General features: G+C 38.9%; 1 protein-coding gene across 1 annotated transcript in view; it reads right to left on the reverse strand.

Moving 5' to 3' along the window:
• Positions 1-2,703: 2,703 nt before the first annotated feature.
• TM9SF3 (transmembrane 9 superfamily member 3) overlaps positions 2,704-12,445 on the reverse strand; it is a 51,786-nt gene continuing 42,044 nt past the window's right edge. The window contains exons 11-15 of the mRNA XM_076338600.1: positions 11,356-11,424; positions 11,115-11,261; positions 10,602-10,685; positions 10,416-10,492; positions 2,704-5,972 (exon numbers count right to left, since the gene is read on the reverse strand). Coding sequence (XP_076194715.1) covers positions 5,905-5,972; positions 10,416-10,492; positions 10,602-10,685; positions 11,115-11,261; positions 11,356-11,424 — 445 coding nt within the window. The 3' untranslated portion in view covers positions 2,704-5,904. The remainder of the gene's footprint in view (positions 5,973-10,415; positions 10,493-10,601; positions 10,686-11,114; positions 11,262-11,355; positions 11,425-12,445) is intronic.

Raw genomic sequence — 12,445 nt, forward strand, 5'->3', positions numbered from 1 at the left:
TGTTTGATCACTTTCTGGTAGTGAGATAAACAGAAAAAAAAATTTCTCAACTAAAAAAAAAAAATCAACTTTCAGCTAAGCAATTCAAATTACTAAAAATGATTCTGCAGAGTCCAAATGCAGAACTGAAGTAACCTAATAGCATCTCTTCAACATTTTATTATAAGTGTCTCCAATTCTTGCAGGTAAATGGGCGTCTGTCTCTGTAAAACTGTCAGATCTCTTTTTAAAACAAACAGTAGGTAATGTTCACTAATTCACCTGCCACTCGGACATTAGAAGGGAAATGAGGAGAAAATTTCCATTTCATTCTTGTAGCTACCCCTCTGTAGCAAAGCAAGAAAAGCCCCACGCTAAGCTAATAACGTAATCCATTTTTCTCAGCCCCACAAAGCGATACGGCTAAACCAAGACTGTAGTGATTCAGAATGAAAAAATAGCATAAAATGAACTCAAAGGGAGCATTACATCTCTAGCAGCCCGGAAAACCACCATGCCTTGTCTAGTGCTTTAGTACATCACACAACTCCGAAATTTCTGAGACAAACCTTTGGGAAATGAGAATGAGCAGCCACAAAAGCTTCCTTGAGTTCAGCCTCACATGATGTTCTCAGCCACGTTTAGAAGAGTCTCAGAAACAGTTAGTCCCTATAGCTCTCAAAATTTTTCGGAAACCAAGTAAAAGCTTGCCGCACACAGCCTTCAGAAAAAAATGTCACAGCGCGGTGCCTAATTGTAGCATGTATTTCTAGTTTGGTCAGCTTGTTAGACAGAACTACTAGAGACTGGTCGTTTTCGCCCAGACCCAGCATAGTATTTCAAGTTTATAGGGCTTAAGTCTATGCTTTGGTGAACTGGAATCTATCGAGGTAACTGCTGCATCGTATGGGTAAGCATGTCTCACAATATTAGAAGAGTTTATTTCCAAATTAGGACTATTTCGTACCAGAAGCCCCCCTAAAAGAACAGTCCTGTAAAATTACGTGTTTTGTTTATTGCACGAACTCCCAATTCTAAAACTGCATGTATTTTCTGGAATGCTGTAGCCACGCGACGCCAGCTGAAGGATAAGTATGAACTTGTATAGTTATGCTTTGGAACGCTCCAAGCCCAAGGTCTTGAAGGAGATCTTCCGTACAGAAAGTACGGGAAGTTCCTATGGGTTTGTTTTCCACAAGAAGTGAAGCCTCGGCATGGTAGAACCTCCAGAGACTGTTCTGTATTGTCTTACTAGGAGCTGGCGAGAAAATTAACCTATCAACAAGCCAAAAACGCTGGTAGCAACGAACATCACCTCCCTTGCTCCCGACAGATGAACCCTTGGTTTATTGCAAAAGCCTTGCACCATGGCAAATACACTGATGAAAACGAAGGCTGTAATTGATACGGGGCTGGGGGCAAATGATACCGTAACAGCAAATTTGTCTCCAGAGGCTTGCCTTTGAAATAGGTTAGCCCACCAGATAAACCAACTTTTTCTTATCCCTTTCCCAATTGAGTTTCTGCCCTTTAAAGTGATTCTCTCCAAGAACTGCTTGAATTTACTGGAACTGCACAAAGCCTTCCAGATTCATGGGTTCTCCCTTTTTTTTTGTTTTTTTGTTTTTTTGTTTTTTTGTTCCACATGCCATAACCCAAAAATTGAAGAAAAAATTCAGAACCGCAGAACTAGTCATAAAAATAAATACTGTAACAGCCCCTTCCCCAACCGAAAAAGCACCTCCTGGATAAAACTGCGAGATGTGAGGAACTACTTGCAGAACTCGCATGCAGGTGTCTCCTCAGAAAATTAGGAGAATTTTCTCACTGAAGCTATTTAGCAAAAAGCAAATGTTCCTTTGCAAGGCTCATTTCTATACTTCTGCCTTTGGAAAACAAATGGCATCCAAACTTTTTTTTTTTTTTTTTTTTTGAGAAAAGATGCTCCTGAAGAATGCAAGCCATAAATGGCGCTGCTTCAAAATCTTAAAACATGGCTTTATTCCAACAGAGGTCCAACAACAGCAGTGGCTTTCGTGACTTCAGTGCTAACCCTGGTCGGAGATACTTGTTTTTAGACAGCAGCAGTGCTGATAGCCATTGCAGGACCGCTGCTACCACAGTGCATTTACCCAGAGAAGATCCAAGCGTTCCAAAAATGGAATCCTTCTCCAACCTAGAAGTTCCAACCGACTTTTAAAGTGAACCACAAGCTGCACAGTTAAGAACTAATTCAAGATAAGAGGACCCCTCAACTCTAGCTCCAACTATTCAGTTTACCTGTCCACAGACTGGGGAGGAGACTTGTTTTTCCCTAAGCTTATGCTTTTTGGACACATTCCAGTGGAGAAATTGCTGATGCACTCGCAGTTACGCAATTCTGCTGTCTTCAGCGAAGCGGTGTATATATACTTCGTTGGGCAAATCTGGCTAGATGCTTGCTGGTGATGCTGAAGCCAGAGCAAAGTGCAACTTTCTCATTCGTGTTACCTCTGCAGTAATGACAGTGATAAGAATGCGCTATCAATTTTACCCGGTTTTAGCACCAAAAGTGTAAAAAGTATTAGGGTTTTGGTTTTGTTTGTTAACCTGCAACTTGTGAAAGAAATACACCTAGACTGGCATACAGAAAACAATTTAATTGTGTGCCCTTTACACGCTTCGGAATGTAAGTCTGGAGAGGAATTAATAGACACTGTTGCTTCAAAACATTCAGACATCAAAAAAGAGCATAACGTAACGTTTATTTACAGTCTCCATTATCTCCAATCCAGCGTTCACCACTTTTCATACATGAAGTACCAGAGGTGCTTTCTATATGCACTCTGCCTCAATTGAAAAGATTCACAATTTTATTTATCTAAAGCATTTGATCAAGACTGGCGATTGCCACGCAACTATTTACCCAGTTCTCCGGCCTCTGTACCAGAAGTGGGAAGGGAAGCACTGAGCGGCCAACTGAAGAGTTATCAAAAAGCTTCAATTCAAGAACCAGAAACTCCTAAGAAACAACCATGGAAAGAAGAGTGTTGGCTGTAAGATCTTTATTTCTTCCATAAAAGAGGAAGGACTACATCATCTAAGCAGAGAGCTTCCGAATTCTGTTAAGCGAGATGGTTCAAGCTATATCCACAGTTTTTGGGGGGCAAATAAATAGCCTTGCCCCAAACAGCAACCATAAAGACAAGCTGTTGAAAACTGGTCACATTTTGCACTCCTTCAGAAACCGAAAGGAAGGGGGAAAACAAAGCAACCCCCCAACTTACTCGCGTGCTAGGGTAGAAGTATAAAAATGTCAATTATTTAAACACCGTACTTCTCCAGAGGAACGTGCTTGCAGAAACAAAAGCAATGCCTGTGCAGTAAGTATCTTTTCAATGTCACTTTAAAAGCTATACAATCCTATCTGGATATGCAAAAGCTAATAATGCCAGAGGATAGAGAAAGCAAGTAGGCAGCCCACCATTCTGTGGCATTAAAAAGTGATTAAATGAAATTCACAAACGGTTTAGTGACATTTCTGATAGACTAATCACATAGCAGTGCTCTAAATAGAGAAAACAGACCCATTATCAAAATATGCCCTTTAAAAAACTTGCATCTCGGCGGAGTACTTAATGTATTTATTGTGTGAAGATAATGGCTTCTCACTTCAGATTTAGAAGAACATGGATGAAAAGAGGGCTTCCCACAGCCGTATGCACTAGCAAGAACTAGTACAAAACCCATTCTTTGCTTTAAGTCTCCATGTTTCGGAACAAAGGAAAACTAACTGTTGACCCAGTTTATAACCTCATCTTAAAATCAGCCTGTACTTTAAAAAAAAGAATTACCTTCTGTTAAACGGCAGTGTTCAGCTACAGACACCAACCATTCACTTGAAGCAAAACTTAATTATTTTCTGACAGATTGGTTAAAATTGGCCAGGGAAATCAGAGCTGAAAGCTCAAATACTTTTCAGAAGCCATATACAGCAGGATGCATTGCTTCTCACCATTACCTATCAGTTCCGTTCCCCCAACCTCCAACCCGACCCTGCCAAAGCATGGTTGTTTCTCATTGTGGCTACTGCATTATCAGTGCTTTTTATATAGAGACAATACAGTGCTAATCAATACAAATACTTTGCTCATTTTTTAAATTCAGGAAGTTGCCTTCCCCATGGCAGGTGCTCTATTTCAGACAGCCACACTGATGAAAACATCCCTATATGGCAGATGCCAAAAAAAAAAAAAAAAAAACCAAACCAAAAAAACCCAAGCCAACTGGCTGTCAGATCTGTCACAAACACATTCGGGATATTTCTAGCTAAATACAGTGCGTAATTAACAGTCATCTTAGAAAGACTTAACCTTTATTTGCCCATTTATTTCAGACCACGCTAACCCCCCCCTTTTCTCAGCACACTAGCTGGATCACAAAACAGATTTCTCCACAAACAATTCAGCCAAGAAGAATCTTTTTGGGCTGGTCATCCACTTTGGAGCTGTATTGTACAATACAGTTGTAAGCAAGTTCTGAATTCAAAGCATGGGGTTTTGATATTTGAAAACCAGACTAATATTGTATACAGAAACTGGCGTTCAGCAGTATTGCCTTCTCAAACATCTTCAATTGCAAACTCATCTATTTTCACAATCAGAACATTTTTGTCTGAAAAGTTTATTTTAGTTTTCTGAACACTGTAAAGCAACTGTGCTTTTGATGTTACACAAGTGTCCAGATAGGATTAACAAAAATTAAAATGTTCTAAATTACAAATTTAATTCCTGTAAGAGCTTGAGAAAGGAAATAGAACAGAAAAGCATGACATACACACATTGTGAAGAAACCCCAACTTTTCATGCAATGGCAGGCAAGATGTAAAAAGCCACCCAAATTCACACATTTTTACACCGAATCATCAGAAAAGTACTCTGTAGTAAATCTGTACATCCAAATACATTTGGGATCTACACCTAAGTTACATTATTTAATGTTATATACACTTATTACCCCTTGTATAATGTCTAAAGGAAAATCTTCATTCAAACCCAAACCAAAAAAAAAAAGCAAGACTAACTTGGAAAAAAGGAGAATCACTTTAGACATTCAGTTAAAATGTTGGTTTTGTTTTAATCTAGACCTCAAAGTGTTTATTAAAAAACAATCCTCTTCATTTAACATTTTGCTTTCTAACTGTACAGTAAATTGCATTGCAGAGAACACATCCCGTCTTCAGACTGTATTTTCTTTGGATGGATTTAAGATGTAGCTGGATATTACTTTAAAGATAAATAAAGGGAAGTTGGTCCAACTAGAACAATAGCTGATATATTACATGCATATGGGTTTTTTATATATTTTTAAATTATTTTTTAAACAAATGAGTGTAGGGTATAGTTGGTATCGCAAATAAACCAAAAAGCACCTGGAGTCAAAATATAAAACATACCTCCTATCCTGGCAATGGCAGTAAAAATCAGAAGAGTAATCTTTCTGGAACGGCATTTTTACATAACTTAGAAATGTTAAGTACCAGGAAGACTACTAATCAAGTAGTTTTAGCAGCCAAGTTTCCCTCTTTTTATTGAATGGAACAAATGCTTTAAATAAACTGTTTGTCCTCTTCACTGAAGAGAGCTAGTCTATTCATCTTTAATGAGCTAGGTTTTTTGTTTTTTGTTTTTTTGTTTTTTGGGAAGATTAGCCACGTACTGTAGTAATGCCTACTGCATATAATCCAAGCATTTGCTGTGAACAGTTGGAGAAAGCAGTCAGTAAGAACCTAGGATCAATGAAATAGATGTTACTTTAAGCCATCCACAAAATGGAGACCCATATAGTGCCCAGTGTTAAAACCCAAATCTCTTCTCGCGCTTTTTGTTGTGCAAGTTCATCCCCATGAAAACAGGAACTGATCCATAGTTCAATTTTCTTATTTCCTTAGTCAATTTTCACATTAGTGTAGATTTTACGAACAAAGGCACTTGTTCCCATGTAACCAATAGCTCCTGCAAAATAAACCGAAAACGTTGAATGTTAGAGAGCTGATCATCAAAACAAGCCAGCAATATAAAACACACACACTTAAACAGAAAGTCACATAAAGCATGCACTCTGCACACAGAAAATTATTTACCTGCAATACTTGTTCTCAAACTCTAATTATCCATGCTCCCAGTGAATGTCTGGCAAGAACTCCCCTAGTCTAGCAATCTAAATCCATTAAGCCATCTTACCAAGAGGCCATGCTCACTTGGCCTCGATAAATATAGCAGCCCCCCTACTGCTGCCAATAACCGGATCCCTTTTTCTGAACAGAGGGTAAAAAACATACAATCACCCACTCTGCAGGGAAGGTGGATGGGAGGGCGGGTTTTTATTATAAGTTGCATGCCTTCTGGATGAGTGTTTTATTGGCAGATGGCTTTTTCCTTCCCACAAGGCACAAATAATAATAGATCCCCATCCCAGGAGTCTTAAACTCCAAGGAGGTCTGTACAAAGAGATTAAACTAGTAGCAGTTAGTAGTTAAAGGAAATTGCAACCTGTGGTTTTCAAATTAGTAAGAGTCATGAGCAGAGTATGCATTGTCACAGCAGTAATAAAAGAACAGGTCACTGAGTTTTTGATAGGGGCAACAGTTTATGCTAAACCCAAAATACTGCAGGACTAAGAATACCTAGAAAAATGAAAGAAATGCACTGGACCAAGACCTCTTCTGAGAAAGAGATTCAGCAACCTACCTGGTCAAACCCAGAACCTCAGGTTTGCCAGGCTCAGTAAATACTGTTGTGTTAGGATATCCGCAAGGAATACCCCAGTGCTGCTCCATCATCTCTTCCAAGCAAAATGAGAGTAAATCATCACGGAAGTCAGTTTGGCTAACTCTCAGGTTAGAGGTGAAGTTGAAAAATCAAGCAAGAATTAGAGAGAACTGCTGACAGGCTGCCAGAATAACACATCATAAAATATGGGAAGAAAAGGATAGAGAAGTGAGGGCCTATAACTCAGTACAGATAAGAGAACTCCTAACATCAAACACTTGGATGCTCAGTAAAGAATCAACTCCAAACAGGTATTTTTGCCTCCCTGCAGCAATAAAGAAAATCCCAGAACAAAGCATGAATCAACATTTTCAGTGATCTGGGATGCACCAGACTTGCATAAGACGTGCTAAATACAAAAGCGTAAACAACGCTAAAAAATTTCTGCCAAAACTTCAGTTTTCAATAACAATATAAAGTTTGTTTGCCTTTAGAAATTAAGGCCATACAGACCTGCAGCTAGCATTGCTGACTACAGATTTATTCAGAACCTGGAGAGTTCTTTAAATCCTGGAGACTGCTCAGATAATTCATGAGGTCAGCCATTAAACTCACACAGAATTTTGGTTTTTAGATCCCCAAAAGCCCAACATTCATATCTAATCAGGAAATCTGCACAAAGCAAACCTGATGCATCGTTCTAATGCTATCGGAGTAGTAAAGAGCCTGTGGAGTCAGCCTCTGTGTTGCATAGCATTTCAAGCTGTATAAATATCATGACAACCGTTCCACTGGCCAGCAAATGAGGGATTTGTATTGCTAACTTGGACAAAGTAGAGTTCAATTAAACTAAATACAGCACACACAAGATCAGGTTGCTGCTTGCAAGCGTTAAGTGTGCTGAGGACGCAGCAGAGAAAAGGCCTGGCAGTTCAAGGAGAGACCAGTACAGCATTCTGACAGACCCAAGCATGGGCTGCGCAGAGGAGGTGACGTGAGCTTAGAGTCATATGGGAGCACACACAGATTTTTCTGTAGCCTGTCAAGAAACTCATCTTCTGTCTTATGCAGTAAATGGAAAAAAAATAATGGCACTGGACTCCTGTTTTAAGAGTCATCACGTTTTGCCTGTTAAAGCAGACACTGCCAACAGATCCAATGCCCATTTTAGTTGCTAAACTCAGATACATTCCAGAACTTGTTCTCTGAGGGTTTCTCTAGCGATGTGATGCCAGATATCACAGAGATTTGGGAGAACAAAGCACTAATTGTGTTTCGTTTGGGATCTAGAGAATGTGTGCATGAGATGGCAGTGAGGGGGAGGAGTAGAGAGGAGCAGTCACATGAGACCGCAAGCTCTCAACCCCATAAACAAATCATAACCTATTCTGAATCACAGGATTCTTATCCGTGAAGGCCACTAATGGCCAATACCCAAGGCAGGGGTTAAGCTTCAAGGCTACTTCACAGGCATTGAATAAAACATGGGGCAGAGAGGGGGAAACCCTAGACAATGACGACTAAAGAATGTCCTCCTGAAACAAATGCAGGACAGTTGGCTCATTTGAATAAAAAATCCATAGTAAAGGGAATGATTTTATTTATTATAAATATCATCTGATAAGGTGTTTAACTTGGTTATGGCCTCTATAGGCTTAGCAGAAATAGACTGCAAGCATATTTCAGCAGAACGACAAGCTTTTATTTAAGAGAAAAATCCAAATAGTGAGGAAGAGCAACCACAAAACAGAAGATTAATTCCCATCTATTACCTCAAACCAATTAACACTTACTACAGTTGTGACTTTGTAAGCACAGAACTTTTTTAAAAAGCCCTTCAAACATACTTACAGTATTTATCTGGATGCTGAAGTGTGGTATTGCAAGAGGCCTTTCTATACTACCTAGCTCCTAAGCTATCCATTGAGTTGGAGAATAAGTTTTATTCTTTTCTGTCACTAAGAGGGAAGCACGAGGAGCTCAAAAGGTTTGGGAGTTCTCATGGGCTCCCTACTGTCCAGTCCCAGAACCTAGATGCTCTGCAGAGGGCAGCAGACTTTGTGGATCAAAGCATCCCACTACACGCGGGATTTGAGTTCACTAGGCATTGTCAGGGGCACTAAAAACAGAGTTGGATGATACAAGCCTACAGAGAGTTTCCCTGTGGCTGCTTTGGACCCTAACTAGCTCGTCTCATATCCAACTGTGTGATACTGAACATGCCCATTCGCATGAGCATCCAAAGCACAGCTCTACACACTTTTCACAGGAGACGTACAGTCAGTAGCACGCACACTGCACAATTCTCTAACACAAATGTCTTTGTTAGACCTCAATGGCAGCAAGTTCCCTAGACAAATGCTTTTTGACAGGGGATTTTTTTTCCTCCCTCCACATGCTGAAAATGGGAATTCTCAGTAAAAAGGAATCTCACAGCTTCTCTTCCAACACAGTTAAAAAGACAAAAAGAAATCTCAATAGAGCTGTGGAAACAAAGTTTAATGTGCTGAAGTATTTTCTGATTTTGAATAAGTTTGGATTTTACTCTAATATTCCCTCAAGTAGTGTCCTACCATGACAAGAAAGCATTTGACAATCTTCCTTTTCCATGTTTTAAAAAACATTTTAATTACAGACACTGGTGGGCAAGCTTGGCTTCTGCATCATAGACATTTTAATCAATACCAGCCTGAGCACTTTAAAAAGAAAAGATTAGCGCTGAAAAGTATAAGCCTATTAAAGAAAAAAAATGGCTGCAAGACTACCAGAACAGCAGGGAAGTCTTGTAATGTGCCAAGAACCTGATGAAGCAAGATTAGATTGTATGAGAGAAAAGGGGAACAGGTACTCAGCAGTTAAGAGATGATTTCCCTCCCCTTTTTATAAAGCATTATGAAATTACCCACCCTCTTGGGATATCAAGAAATGCATACTTTACAGAAAGTTAAGTTCCTGTAAGACATCATGTGTCTCAAATATCTAACTCAAAGAAATCCTTCCACTAGAGTCTATAGGACTATTCATTCACTACTAAGGAGGAAAGTATTAAATAAGGATCACACATAAAAAACAAATAACATCATAGGAAAGTGCAAAAGAACCAAGTAGCACTTTCTGAAAGTCATAAAGCAAAGGATAAAAATAAAGCTAACAGGTCAACAAGTATATTTGACTTTATCAGATGAACCTCCATGCTGAGAACTATGTTTTTTTCTAAACATCTGTCAAAACAGTATCTTAAAAAGCAATGAAATCCAGCTGCACACAGGAGCAATCTGCACTCTCCTCACCCATGAATATTCCAATACTTATTTCTCAAATGCTATCCTGAAGTGTCAGTCCTTTCTGTTATGGTCACCCTCATATATACATGCCACAAGATACAGATGGTAGTGTCATCAGTATTGCGATACCATTGATGCCTCAATGGGTATACCTAGCTCCCTGTCTTGGGGCGACAGTAAAAACTCTAAAACAAAATGCTAGCATGGACTCAATTTAGGATTTATTTTGCAGAATTTCTTGCCAAATATTGAGTCTTTCAAGCTTGCACTGAGTGTGAAATTCTCTTTTTTGAGCAGATCTTGCAGACATATGCACTCCACCACCAAAACCACAGAGCTAAAATCAGAAACATGACAGTCTGAAAAATTCTAATAGAAAACTGCCAATATATTTGAAACTTACCACACATTATTCCCAAAGCTGTGCTAAATACTGCCATATAACCGAAGTAAAATGATGTTTGAAACAAGCCATACATCCTGAAAAAGAAAGATAGGAATTTATGCTAGGTATTTTCTCCAGTTTTTCTCAATAAACTTATTTGGCAATACGGTAATCTGATATTCAAGCAAGAAAACTACCACTTACTTTGTCTTGAAAAAGTAGTAGTAAAAGGAGTACATGTAAACATAAATCGCAGTTGATGCCGCAGAAAGAAAGCTTGTCCATTGCCTGAAAGTAAACATGCATGTCCATCATATATCTAACAAAAAGGCTTCCCGAGAAGATGCACAATGCGCTAAAACCTTACCCTGAAAATAAAGTGTACTGGTTCTACAGACTTATTTAACGAAATCTACATGTTGTCTGCTATAAGCGACAAAAGCTTCTATGGCAACAGCTACCACTGATGCCAAGTGATGATCCTTCTTCATATTCCTGTGTGCGTTGACATACTGTTTTATACATACATACATGCACGCACAGAAGCACATACACGCAGAAAGCTCCTGTACAGAAAGGATCCAAGAACTGCTTTTATTCCCTACAGCTAAAATCTGGACATGGGACACTTTGAAAAGACCCATCTAGACTGAAGAACATTACTTTTCTATAAAACTCTCAGGATCTGGTTAACTATGCAAATAATGCAATACTTACCACCTGTAATCCTCTGCGTTTAGCAGGAAATACGTACAAACGATAGTCACACAAACTGTCACAATGCAGAGGATAACCAGAACCAACATCATAAAGCCATAAACATAGTAGATCTTGTAAGCCCAGAATGAAGTAAAAATGAAATACCTGAAGAAAGTAAACAAAATATGCAGATGATATTGTAATTGAACTTAAATTACTATACTTTTTAATCAAATTGGCAAATAGCCGACATGCTCACATTTCAATAAAAATTGATCCAAAAGGGAGGATTCCACCTAGGCAAACAATAACAGCTGGTTCCATGAACCTGAAAGATAATAAGATTAGTTTAGGGACAATTTTAATCTTTCATTTATAAACATATTAAGACATATAACCAGATAATTAATACAGCACAGAGAATTATTTAAAAGGCATGCTAACAAGAACATGTGTGTCTCATATCAGCATATCAGAAAGAAGATTCCCCCAAAGATACCATGTGTATGGATAGAAGGAGGAGTTATTCTTGGGGAAAGCTGAAACAACACATAAGGCTCATGCCTATCACCTACAGGCATAAGGTTAGGCATCTAACCAGCCTTAAAGGCTACAGAAAGAATCTCTCTTGCCCAAAAAGGGCCTAAGCAATCAAGTGCCATTAACATCCACTAGCCTTGAATGTAGGCAGTGAAAACTCAATGCTGTCGATGGCTACAAATACAGCAAAAAGCGCAAAGAAAATTTCACAGGGTAATGGTTATATAATTAAGAACCAGTGCTTATTCTTAATGCTATACTGAGTCGTGAGCCTATGGCCAAAAATGAATACTCAGCTACCTGTAGACGATACTGTCACTTACTAAAAGGTGACCTCTGTGTGGTACTTGCAATGATGTTGAATCTAGCTCGTAAGCAGTGACTTAATTTGCAGCTTCTTTTATTATTTATAGGGAGACTTGTCTAAACTGACGGTGTGCAATTTCATCATCTTCAAGAGAAGCATCTTATTTCTTTTTATCTGTCATGCTGATCCAGAAAAATCCATCAGATTCCCAAGATACAGGTCACAATATAAATCAAATCCTAGCATCTGAGCTGCACAATCCTCCACTAACAAGAGACTAAGTGTGCTGCACTTCCTGGATATTGCAGGCGTACACGTTTCAGTGCCCCCTTCACTTTATCTGTTCCATTCCTCTGAACAGGGAAAGCAAGAAAAATCTATTAAAAAAAATCCTCTGAGGATATTTTCATTTCCATAGCTTGCTGCTTCCATCGCAGAATTAAATTAATAGGAAAAAGTGACTGCATTCATGATTTTCCAAAAACCCAAGCCTACTTTTTGA

Source organism: Aptenodytes patagonicus, chromosome 5 (genome assembly GCF_965638725.1).
Source record: "Aptenodytes patagonicus chromosome 5, bAptPat1.pri.cur, whole genome shotgun sequence".
NCBI lineage: Eukaryota > Metazoa > Chordata > Aves > Sphenisciformes > Spheniscidae > Aptenodytes > Aptenodytes patagonicus.